Source organism: Pectinophora gossypiella, chromosome 25, assembly GCF_024362695.1.
Source record: "Pectinophora gossypiella chromosome 25, ilPecGoss1.1, whole genome shotgun sequence".
NCBI classification, from domain to species: Eukaryota; Metazoa; Arthropoda; class Insecta; order Lepidoptera; family Gelechiidae; genus Pectinophora; species Pectinophora gossypiella.
Window position 1 is genome coordinate 5810467 of NC_065428.1, and position 13849 is coordinate 5824315.

Consider the following 13849-nt stretch of genomic DNA (forward strand, 5'->3'; position numbering starts at 1 on the left):
TGTCTACCCTACTGGTGCAGTGAGCGAGATGTTCTGCCGACGCGGGTCGAGGCACCGCCTGCTTGCTTCCACCAACGTCGTCGTGTGCGCGGCGCGCGACTGGCCCGCTAGCTTCCTACACGAGCTCTGGCGAAGCCTCCACACCCCATAACATAACATAAACAGCCTATATACGTCCCACTACCGGGCACAGGCCTCCCCTCAATCAACCGGAGGGGGTATAGAGCATACTCCACCACGCTGCTCCAATGCGGGTTGGCGGAGGTGTTTTTACGACTAATAGCCGGGACTAACGGCTTGACGTGCCCTCCGAAGCACGGATCCATCTTACATTTTCGGACAATCAGGTGATTCAAGCCTGAAAAGTCCTTACCAAACAAAGGACAGTCTCACAAAGTGATTTCGACAATGTCCCCATCGGGAATCGAACCCGGACCTCCAGATCGTGAGCCTAACGCTCTAACCACTAGACCGCGGAGGCTGTTACACTACTCCCCACTCCATTTGGGATAAAAGAACTATTTTATTTTTTAAATAATGATAATCACAATTTTGAATCATAATTGTATTAATTTAATTTATTGGATATGGATATTTTAATCTGGAATAAATTAATTTATTATTGAAATTAGCTCCATTTAAATCATTGGGGAGTATCGGTCTGTTTACCCTACAATAAGGTGCTTTGCATCTCGGAATAGCATTTACCCTCGTCTCCTCTGAATAGGCGGTGACATTGATGTGGGTGGATGAAATTTAGCGATAAGCGTGCCTGTTGCCAGACTCACGCCTGTATTCAACACTTCACGCCACCAAAACGGTTTATTATATTTACTAAATGGCTGTAAAAGGATAAATGGTGAAATAAATTTTCATAAATGGACTTACCCTTGGTATGATAAAACAAAATACACAATACTAACTGGGTTAGGCCAAGGAGTACGTATAATACTCTGTTTTAAGTTTACTTGGTTATTATCATTATTAAAACACATAATAACGGGTTCTTACCGCGTTTAAAGTAGGGATATGAGACCCCCGAATTTCGACACTGTTGCAAGTGCCATGATCACGGGATGACTGAAATTATGGATCTACCTACTCCACCCCAATCTCATCAGTCATCCCGTGATCATGGCACTTGCAACAGTGTCGAAATATCGGGGGTCTCATATCCCTACTTTAAACGCGGTAAAAACCCGTTATTATGTGTTTCAATTACGTAATACTCGTTTATAATGAAAGTTTATTTACGTAGATAGACAAACCATAAATTCATAAGCTTGCGTCCGCAGGTATGGTTCTCAAGATTATCTTTTCATCTGCATGAAAATGACTTGAAATGAAACAGGTTTTAATATAGGCGAATATTAAATATTTTATTTGTAATATAAATCCTAAATTTATCAGCAATTTACAGGAAATCCAGCGAGATTGTATGGTGTACATGGGTGTAAAACAAACATTGATTATTCCGAAAATCGATGCAATAAGTACATAATACATACATCATTTTGTTTCCGAATATGACATATAAGTAAGAAAAACAAATTTACCCTATAGATTCATTTAAAGGCAAACTTTAAAATAATAATTTCAGGATAAAAAACAAGCGGGTATTCAGCCACTAAATTCTATTTTTAATAATCTTAACACTACATTTATCATCAATAAAATCTTAAATATCCAACAAACTTTGAAAGAAGGAAAAAGATATGGAATGTTTAATAATTATAAAAGCAATAGCTCGAAGAATTGTATTTTTGATTGACACGAAGTAGTGTGACCAAAATTTTGAAATAGAAAAACGGGACAGATACCTATATATTATTTATTATATTTTTATAAATTCCCACTTTTTTCTACTCTTTAGTATTCATGAGACACGTCAATCCAATCTATTGATAGATAAGTGTAGTTTTGAGTTGCAACGGTTTCAGAATTGACTTTTAATTGTTTAAAAAGAATTGACATACCATTCACGATTACTCACTTTTACGTAACTATTAACGACAAGTTAGTCTGACTTCGTATGTTTGTTGCAATAAATTAAACTAGCAATATTAACTAACACAAAAATAAAATATTAACCTAAAGTTATATATAAACTTGTTGAACTAAGTTTGTTCATTTACTTACATTAAATTATGTAAATCTGTCAATCTGAATATTGGATACTAGATTTATACAAAAACTTCATAAACAAAACCACATCTTTTGCCTTTAATTAACTTGAAATATGCTGCCAAATCATAAACTAATAGCCAAATAACATAAACATTTTTATTGTGTTTAAAAAAACTCATTATTTATCTGGCTCGCATTCGTGACAAAACAGTAAATTAGATGTTAAAAACGATTAAAAATCCCAAATAAACAAAATAAAATATCACATAATAAAACTGTAACTCATTTACAAATGATAAACAAACCCCAAAGTTTCCTTCCACAGATTACAGTAAAATGTAGTTCCATACGAAGCCAGAGACTTTCCACGTTCTACCGCGGTGTGGTCACCTTAGTTGGTGGTGTCCTTGCGCACCTTGTGGCCACGGAAAGAGGCTTGAATCTTGGTCGCGGCCTTGTTCAAATCTGGGTCGGTCATGTCGATTTTCTCGATGTCTTCCTGTGAAGAAATGAGTAGTAGATTTTAGTTTTTGGATACTTCGTATAAACGCAGTTATATCTTAGAGTAATTATTAAAACAATATCCTTATTATAGTGGTAAATAAAGTCGATCTTATTAATCAGAGAGGTAACAGCGAAACCAAGAGGAACCTATTACATATGGAGACACTCCTCTTCTTATCATGGAGGTTATGAGGTGGATTACCAACCTCATCAACCCTGGTGTCAGGGTTACTATTGAGCCGGCAAAGGCTCCTGACATGGCTCCTGTAACGACTACATACTTACATCAGTAAGTAGTAACCGGGACCAACAGCTAAACGTGCCTTCTGAAGCACGGATCATCTTACTATCGGACAATCAGGTGATCAGCCTGTAATGTCCTTACCACACTAAGGAACACAAAGTGATTTTCGTGATATGTCCCCACCGGGATTCGAACCCAGGGCCTCCGGATCGTGAGACCAACGCTCAACCACTGGACCACGGATACCGTTAATGACACATGAGGACATTTAATGAGATTTACGGTTTAATTTGACAAAAAAGTTAATGTGACATGGTTTCAAAATGTAGTACCCGTATGAGCATTCGTGACCGTACAATGCAAGGGTGTATTGTAAAGATCAACCAATCAATCAATAATACTCTATTGCACAACAACATATACAAAGGACATAAACATACGAATAAAACTAAGCACAAAAGGCGGCCTTATTACTAAACATAAAAAAAAGAAAAAAGAAAGATATAAAAAGAAGATCAAAAGGTAAAGATCTACTTTTAAAGCAAATAAACATTTTTTTTATTTTTATTTTTGGGAAACGTGGCTTAGAAAGTCCCTTATCACCAAGTTTCATCAACAAAAATCATATTATACGATCATGATTTCTCAAAAAGTCGTTTACGTGGTTTTCATCTTAAAGCGACAATCATCACCATCATCACCAGCCCATTAACGTCCCCACTGCTGGGGCACGGGCCTTCCCTATGGATGGATAGGGAGATCGGGCCTTAAACCATCACGCGGGCCCAGTGCGGATTGATGGTTATTAACGACTGCTAATGCAGCCGGGACCAACGGCTTAACGTGCCTTCCGAAGCACGGAGGAGCTTGATGTGAAAACTTTTTTTTGTGGTCACCCATCCTATGACCGGCCTTTGCGAAAGTTGCTTAACCTCAACAATCGCAGACCGAGCGCGTTTACCGCTGCGCCACCGAGCTCCTCAAAGCTTATTACGGAGTTTTATCAACAAAAATCATATTATACGATCATGATTTCTCAAAAATTCGTTTACGTGGTTTTCATCTTAAGGCGACTATATAGGTAATTAATTTTGATATTACATGATACGTTACTTATAATTAGGAAAGTTATAATGAGTAAGTTAGGTAACATAATTTAAATCCTCTTTCAAGTCAGGAATATGTCGGAAATTAGTTAGACATCAGATGTCTATTCATCATCATCCCCCTAGCATTATCCCGTTTTCCACAGGGTCCGCTTACCCAACCTGAAAATTTGACAGGTCCGGTTTTTTACAGAAGCTACTGTCTGTCTGACCTTCCAACCCGCGAAGGGAAAACCAGTTCATACAGGTTAGGTCACATACCTCCGAAAATGCATTTCTCGGGAATGTGGGTTTCCTCACGGTATTTTTCTTCACCGGTGAGCACGTGATGAACAATCATTGGTTCAGACCTGTGCTAGATTCGAACCTGCGACCTCAAAGCGAGAGGCAAGCGTTCTACCAACTGGGATACCACGGCATTACTTCAGATTTCTATTAATATAAATAAATTGTAATTAAAGAAATAACTTGTTGCTAGGTACGGATCCACACCTACAATAAACCTTTTTTAATAATTATGTAGGTACATAATGTGGGTTGTGAGGTGGATTGTCAACCCCATCAACCTTGGTGTCAGGGTTACCATTTGGCCGCCAAGATACCTTGACATGGTTCATGTAATGACTACTAAATTACATCAGTAAGTAGTAACCGGGACCAACGGCTTAACACAATTTTGGACAATCAGGTGATCAGCCTGTAATGTCCTAACCAAATTAGGGATCACAAAGTGATTTTTGTCCCCACCGGGATTTGAACGCGAAACCTATAGACCGTGACCCCAACGTTTAGACCACTGGACCATGGGGGCCGTTTAATGTGGATAAAGTAGATGGATTAGAGGCAGGGGACGACTCATGAAAGTGGGCAAGGATTGTGAGAAGAAGGATATGTGTGTAGCAGAGTACAAACTCTGCACATACTGGCCTTTCGTTCTGACCGTCATCATTTTAGATTACGAAATTCTCATTCCATTCCGCATTTCCTTTCATTTTACACTTTTTTGACTCATTGCATCCCCGACCTTTATAAACACAACACAAATATATTATACTGTTTAGGGCCGTGCCCTCTAATTCTTGATTCTTTTGTGAAGTGTGTATATTGTGAACTATGTATGTTTGTGAAGTGCTTTTAATAAAATGTATATATTCCTGCTTGCTTCTAATTTATCATCGTTATCACCAATCATTCAGGGGAATGATTGGTGATACAGAGTAGGGACTCTGCCGGCACGTCGGGATACCATATCCTCAGCACCCAGCGTGCCGCATGTTTGTGGCAGATGAGACGAAGACGAAGACTAAGACGAAGTTTGACAGACCCCACAGTGAGATAAGGGCCGGAGGATCGTTATTAGGATGTGTAGGGTCATGCCTGACATAAAATACTTATGCCTAATGAAAAAAAAAATGTAGAAAGACAGATGTACACATACATACATACATAAACTCACGCCCGCAATCCCTAATGGGGTGGGCAGAGCCACAAGTAATCAAAGACAACTTGCAGCCACTGTTGATACGAAGTCCTAAGATGGATATGATGAACCTTATGGTGATAAGGGATCAGCCTATCGCCCATAACATTAGTCCATCATGTTAGAGAACGCAATCCCTCTGTCGGTTTTTACGACATGCCCGGGAAGACAAGCAGCTGAACGTGTTCTATGTTTTTTATTTGCTCCCAGAACAGCATAGAATCAAATAAAGAAACTACGATAAAATTAATAACTTGATTTGATTCCCACATAAAAAAAACGCATACCGGTTGATATGGTTCACATATCCTGAGGCACAGTCTTCTCTTTTAAACTTCTATTTTGTTGTGCCCGAAAGGGTCTATGATGCGAAACTCATAATTATGTAACTTACAAACTTGTACACCATCATAGTATGCAAATAAAGAATATTGAAATATATATATTCTTTATAAATATATATATATATATAGATATATATATATATATATATATATATATATATATATCTGGAGCTGAACATTAATATTATTTTTTATGAAATTTGGCATGTCACGTAATACTTCAAACAACCCAGAGGTTGCTAGGGTAGTTACAAGGAACAAAAGTTCCGAAGGTTGTGGGATTTTCGAACGTGTGTTCTGGGGATGTTAAAGCCGTGGTAGCCCAGTTGGTAGAACGCTTGACTCACATTTTGAGGTCTCAGATTCGAATCCCAGCATAGGTCTAAAACCAACGATTTTGGATTTGGATATGCTCACGAAACCCACATTCCGCAGAAATGCATTTCGGAGGTGTGTAACCTAACCTATATTGGGCTGGTTTTCCCTTCGCGGGATAGAAGCTCAGACAGGCAGTTGCTTTTGTAAAAAACTGGACCTGTCAAATATTCAGTTAGGTAAGCGGGCCTTGTGAAAAAATCGCTAAGGAGATGATGATGTTCAGGGGATGTTGTCAGCAAGGCAACCAGCCAGGACGTGAAGTTAGCAAACCAGAGAGTTTGATATCGTTAGAATATCATCTTAGCTTAAATGTCAACGTACATTCCACTCTTACCTCCCTACTCTTCAAAATACAAGAGGCGACCCAAATACCACAAATCAAAGACCAAAGAATCGGAGTATAAGTAATATATACGGCAGAGCCAAATCCGCAAAAAGGTTCGATAGAAAACATCGCCAAAACCTCAATTCATTTTACAGATCGAGTCACTAACTCGTCGCAGATTCCGAAGGATTATTTACGACCGCCTTTTGTGCAAATACATTAAGGCTCAACGGTAAGGTATCTTCGTCGAATAGTACCCGTGATTGCCTTTTCGGAAAACGCCTTGACTTACATTTCAGTGTCACGGGTTCGAATCCTGCTAATGATCTAAACCGCTGAATTCGAGTTTATGAATTTGAATTCATGTTTGGATCAATGTATTTATTGGTAAGTCGTACTTCTAGATTGTACCCGCAATCTTTCAATTTCAATTTTTACATTTACCTCGCTTCATGGTTGTCTGAAAGAAATCGCTTTAAGCGATAAGGCCACCATTTGCCATGTACCTGGTTAAGAGTCTTTTATAATTATATATTTTTATTTGGGTGCAATAAAGTATATTTTTATCATAGTTAATTAATAGCTCGTGGTTTTCAGTTACATTGGCTCTCAAACATAGCCGGCGAGAAGAGTTAGTGACATCGTAACGAAAACTTTACGAGATGATTCTGACTATGATTCTGAGTTGATATCAAGTGCTTCTATGCTGTTCTGGGAGCAAATAAAAAACATAGAACACGTTCAGCTGCTTGTCTTCCCGGGCATGTCGTAAAATCCGACAGAGGGATTGTGTCCTCTAAATGACGGGCTAATGTTATGGGCGATAGGCTGATCCCTTATAACCATAAGGTTTATCATAATCCATCTTAGGACTTCGTATCAACAGTGGCTGCAAGTTGTCTTTGATTACTTGTGGCTCTGCCCACCCCATTAGGGATTACGGGCGTGAGTTTATGTATGTATGTATGTATGTATGTATCAAGTGGAATTTTCCGTCGCAAAAGTAGGTAGGGATCTGTAAATAAATAGAAAAAAACACAAAATTTTTCACGAAATTTCCGATAAGAGATTCCGCTTGGTGTCTACTCAGAATCATGGTCTGAATCATCCTCGTATTCGTGACGATGTCACACCTTACACATATACACAAGTCATGTCAGGGGCCTTTGACGGCTCAATAGTAACCCTGATACCAGGGTTGATGAGGTTGGTAATCCACCTCACAACTCACACGAGAGAAGAAGACCTTATTGGTACCATGTACGTATATATACTAGGCTAAAGAGGCCTCCAGTAGGTTCCAATCGATAGCTTCGAAAATGTTTCATCAATCGTTAGATACGTGAGCTAACTTGCATTAGGACTTTACAGTGGAAATTCTCCTTCAAAAATGCTTGGTGAATACGGGAGTTTGAATTTCTTTTGGCGAGGAAATTTTAAGTACATTTTTTTTTATTTTAAAAATGCAAAGTATGTAAGAAGGTATAGTGACAATGAAGAATATTATAAAGATGACTATAATGACATTTATTCTTCTACCCAAGACTCGAACCATCTCACATTGGGTCGAAAGCGCTATTGCAGGGACTTACGATTCAACTTTCGTTAATCACATATTTGATTATGCCAATAGATAGCGCTAATCAAACACAATAAATTTGGTAATTTTTTCCTAAATTTTATACTTTGGTCAGAAAAAAACATTTTCTGTTTTTTTTTGTATGAAACGTATCAAAGACAGTTAAATTTCTGCCAAGTCCATACCGATCCAGCCGCGAGACCTTATTTTCTGTAATCTTTGCCATAGATGCATCTATGGCAAAAAAATGTTTGTAAAATAACCTACCTAAACACATAAAAAGACTCATTCACCGCATTCAAAACCAAACTTGTCCAGTATATATCTACAAACAAATTTTAATCTTCACTTTAAAACTAATGTTGTTTAACCCTTTCACGGACAAAGACCATGGGTCATTGATGGTTCATAATATAACACCTTGGAATCGGAACGTCTGTAGACGTTCTGTCCTTGAAAATGTAAAAATCCTAGTTAGATGCAGTGAATGTGTTCTTGTTTTCTTAATATCTACTGCTTCTACGAGGTGTCATAATATTTGATTCATCTACGTTTCATTGTCACAACTTTTTTCCCATGTAAGTGACATTGTATGTCTTGCGATGAGAAAGTAAAAAATATTCATTAAACCTGACAGTCCTTAAATATAAAATGTGTCCTTCTATCTTTTTTTTCAATCAAAATAACGAAAATAATGTAATTTATGTCGGTGATATTATTGATGATAACAGACAGACAATGACGAAAATAATGATAGGAAAGTCGCAGCTAACAACAGTGTAATGATGTCAGTAACGACGTACCTTATCCTGCTGCTCCTTGTCCTTCTCAGCCTGGGTCTGCTTGCGGGCCTGGTGGCCTCTGAACGAGGCCTGGATCTTGGTCGCTGCGTTACATAGGTCTGGAAAGAAGAGAACAATATGTTAATATTTGTTTTCGCATAAGAGCTACGCGACGACGCGACGCGGCGACACAACGTCAGCGCCGCGCACGCTCGGCGTTCGGCAGCCGGCCAGCGCTGGCGTCGCGTAGCCGTCGCGCTGACGCTGGAACGATGACGACCCTCGAAAAACGCTAGTGGGGGGGGGGAGGGGGGTCTCTAAAATGTTCAGCAGCTTATCTATCTAAGCACTTTGAAGTTGTCAGAAGATCGAGTCCTTGCTTTTAGGTTAAGATCTGGGCACATTCCATTAAAGAGCTTTGCTTACTTAACGAAAAAACCTCTTCCCCAAACTGCGAAGTTTGTGGGAAGAGGAAAGATACATACCATATCTCATATGAATGTACTCGGAACAATTAAAATTAGGAGTCAGAATAGTGATATAGGTATCTTGGAGCCCTTTTTATCAGAGCTTACGAGCAGAGAATCATATTTGATTTATGCTTTCATTCACAACAGCATTACATCTTAGGCTGTTGTGGGTGGGGGCATGAATTAAATATGTTTTTTTATCATTTTATCAGTTTTAGTCAGTCTTGACCGACGGGGCTGACATAACAAATTATGTTAAAAGCCCTTAAAAAGTAAATAAAAGACTTAAAAAAAAGATCGAGTCCTTTTTAATTACAAGTGATCATCCTCTCGGCATATAAAAATGATTAATACTACGTATAGAACGGCAACTTTCCGCTCCCCACCAGCGACTGATATAGTTTTACCTCACCCCCCTCCTCGGTCTTATTTTAGTCTGGTGGGAATCTTGTAAAACGTATACCCTTAAAAGATATGAAGCATTCAAATACCGCGAAATTTATTTAAAGAAATGGTATTACATGAACGACCGGCGCCATGTTATTGTAAATTACAATACGGAGTGATTGGCAGCTTCGTTTCCAATAATATTGGAAATGTAATATTTGAATATGTTCGTTGAACATGTTTTATTGCAAGTTGTAGATTGTATTTTTATTTAAGGCAATTTATATCACTATAGCACAGGTACACCGGCTTTCTTCTCAAACGGGGAGCGCCGGTTCCTACATTTTTTTTGTGTGCAGTTTTCACTAACACAGTTTTCACTAACACATAGAAAAGAATCGATCGGCTCGTACATCACTATGCTAATGACGTCACAACACTAGCATACGTATTTTGACAGATCAAATTGATAGCGCGCATTGAGACTATTGTAAAAGGTTATCTTATTGAAATATAATAACTAGGTAATTGTACTAAAGTGGTCGTTTTGTTTATTAGTACTTAGTTCATCTTGCGATGGATGCACCTCTGCTACCCTAATTGGGATAAGTTGGTAATTTCAATCCGCGTAAAAATTCAAAGTAATAATTACGAGGTTTTGTTAACAAAAATAAAATCCCAGTGTGATTTTTCAACATACATACATAAACTGACGCCCGTTATTCCTAATGGGGGCAGAGCCACAAATAATCAAAGACAACTTGCAGCTACTGTTGATACGATGTCGTAAGCTGGATATGATGAACCTTATAGTGAAAAGGAATCAGCCTATCGCCCATAACATTAGGCCATCATGTTAAAGGACACAAACATATTGATTTTTCAAACAAGCGATTATGTGGTTTTTACAACAAGCCGACGATATAGGTAGGTATATAAAGTTTAAACTACGACCAATAATTAATTGCCTTTTGCAATATTCAAATACACCACGCGCTGTGGTCGTAATTAATTAATGTAAAAACACTGAACCACAATTATATGACATTTACAATTGTTTTCCACATACATTTTTGTAAATTGTTTTATTTACTTACATTATATAGAAAATCGAATCTAGTAAGGCGTGAAACAATTTATTGTATTAAGTAAAATCAGTAATTATATCCCGTAACTAATAGCTGCCTGGAAGAAATTGCAATATCAGCAATAAGGTCGTCTTTTGTACCAATTGTTTAATATTAAAGGTAACATAACACCAGCATAAACATTTTATTTTATTTTATTATTTTTTTTATTTACCAGCGTTCGAACCCAGAACCTCCAGATCGCCAACCCAACGCTCAACGACTGGATTACGGAGGCTGTAAATGTAAACTTTACGCATCCGTGGTATGGTATAACAATACAACATTATAACTTGTAAGAAATTACCATACATTACACAAATGAGAATTTAATTTTAATCCCAGTCGCAAAGGAAATACATCTGTTCGAAGCCTCGTTTGTAACTTGTGTGAGAACAAACTGACGGAACTTACATACTTGTTGTTTCGAAGTTAAGATACGTACATAGAAAATTAATTAATGTTCGGTAAGGGCCCTATCTCACCAGGACATCATGGTGGCGCAACCAGCAAAATGTATGCAGTTGTATAAACATCATCACCAGCCCATTAACGTCCCCACTGCTGGGGCACGGGCCTTCCCTATGGATGGATAGGGAGATCGGGCTTTAAACCATCACGCGGGCCCAGTGCGGATTGATGGTTATTAACGACTGCTAATGCAGCCGGGACCAATGGCTTAACGTGCCTTCCGAAGCACGGAGGAGCTCGAGATGCAAACTTTTTTTTTGTGGTCATCCATCCTATGACCGGCCTTTGCGAAAGTTGCTTTACTTCAACAATCGCAGACCGAGCGCGTTAACCGCTGCGCCACCGAGCTCCTCATAAAAAAGTTGTATAAACATTACCTCACTATTCAACCAACAAGACACCATGGGATATACAAAGTTCACATTAAAGCAATTAATCCTAAAAGCAATGTTGTTATTTGACATTTCCGTACATAAAAATAAGTGCGTAATGTGAACACATATCGAATAGCAAAATTGTTTTTTTAGTAGAATTGCTTCAATGTGGCGTTTTCATTTCCCCCGGTGTCTTGTTGCATAGTAACGGATGAAATATCCACTGTTGTGTCGACGTACTTTGTCGGTTTTTACGAACGACATAAGATATTCTCAGAATTACTTAAATACAAAAAAAAAAACACAAAATAAAGAAAAACAAAAAATATTTAAAAAACTACAGAAAACCATTAGTCTTCCTGACTTATCTCATTATTATCAGCAAAGTGGTCACCAATTGTCCGCTGAAAATGTCCGGGTGGATAACATCATTTATCATAGTAAAGAATAGTTCCCTTTTTAGAACGGTTTTTTGGCTCTCCAGACGGGCGTAAGACTCTTTTGTGAGAATTTACTGAGAAAAAGTTTGCTCTAGATATTTTTGGTGGCAGTTCTGTTAGATATATGCAGGATGTTAGTGACATCGTCCGAATACTAAAGGGGATGATTCAGACCGTGATTCTGATTTAATATCAAGTGGATTTTCTTATTTTTTTAATCTTCTTCTCTTTCTTCTATCGTGTGGATTGTGAGGTGAATTACCAACTCCATCAACCCTGGTGTCAGGGTTATTACTGAGCCGCCAAAGGCCCCTGACATGGCTCATGTAACGACTACATACTTACATCAGTAAGTAGTAACCGGGACCAACAGCTTAACGTGCCTTCCGAAGCACGGATCATCTTACTTAATTAATACATCATCTTACTTATTTTTTAATTATTTTCAATTTCAAAAATACAATGAAAATTTCTTCTTGAAAATAGGTAATTATCACGTTAAAACTGTTCAATGCCAGTTGTTGTGGCACGTTGTACCGGGTGAGAACCTTCAGCGCTCCCCATTTGTCCGGCCAAGTAGTTAATGCCATCTGCGGCAAATCTACAATAAGTCACGTCAAAAAAAATGTTCAACGCCATTTATATTGTTTTCGGTGGACGAAGTCTGGAAACTCTCTCATTAGAAATACAATAGGTATTCAAAAATACTATAAGCCATGTCAAAAATAACCTTCTATTAAATAAAAAAAGGAAAGCAATCCATCACACCATCCTTTCAAACGTTTTCAACTTAATGGGAAAACAATTTGAGTCGCAATGAATCGAAATGACTCATCGAAACTATGGTGGAATCGAGTAGCAATTATCGAGATGACATTGTGAATAAAATCGATTCTATTATTTCGCCCTATTGCAATGGAATTCTACCTATTGGTAACAAAGCCTGCCTCTATCGGGCCAGACCTGTATTAAACGAATGTTCGTTTGTATGAAGTAGTGGTTAGAATCGGGTCAGTAGAACTGCCAACTTAGTGAAATGAGCGAATGCAAAACTTTTATTTTAGATTTGAGGATAAAAACTGCCAATGTTGATTTTTCTTAAATTTGACAGTTCCCCACACTATTTGAGTAAACAAACATTTGGTTATATTTTTACGCTATAACTCCTTGTGCAGCGTTTAACTGCAAAATCATAGTGTTATGTTTATTCCCTAAGGATCGGAAGGAAGAAAACTTAGAAAAACTTACTTTGAATTAAAACTGCGTGTCGTTTTCGTAACTTATCCGTCAGATGGAATACACTCCACACTGCTCACAATCCGGAGGTCCCGGGTTCGAATCCCGGTGGGGACGTATCACAAAAATCACTTTGTGATCCCTAGTTTGGTTAGAACATTACAGGCTGATCACCTGATTGTTCGAAAGTAACACGATCTGTGCTTCGGAAGGCACGTTAAGCCGTTGGTCCTGGTTACAATACGCTACGGCTACAATACAACCATCTGTCTAGCGTTATCCCGTTTTCACGGGGTCCGTTTACCTAACCTTAATATTTTACAGGTCCGGTTTTATACAGAAGCGACTGTTGACTGTGAAGGGAAAACCAGCCCAATACTGTATTGGGCTGTATTGGGCGCAATCCTCATGTATGTATATATGGGGTATGGGTTTTACCTTAGAGGTAAAACCACATGAGCCCCGTTTTGAGTGC

At 38.3% G+C, this 13849-nt stretch overlaps 1 protein-coding gene across 1 annotated transcript in view; it reads right to left on the bottom strand.

The window, feature by feature from the left end:
* Positions 1 to 1368: 1368 nt before the first annotated feature.
* The window catches only part of LOC126378220 (sperm surface protein Sp17), a 147379-nt gene continuing 134898 nt past the window's right edge, over positions 1369 to 13849 (bottom strand). Inside the window, exons 3-4 of the mRNA XM_050026442.1 lie at positions 8891 to 8988; positions 1369 to 2626 (exon numbers count right to left, since the gene is read on the bottom strand). Of these exons, the coding sequence (XP_049882399.1) occupies positions 2519 to 2626; positions 8891 to 8988 (206 nt within the window). The 3' untranslated portion in view covers positions 1369 to 2518. The remainder of the gene's footprint in view (positions 2627 to 8890; positions 8989 to 13849) is intronic.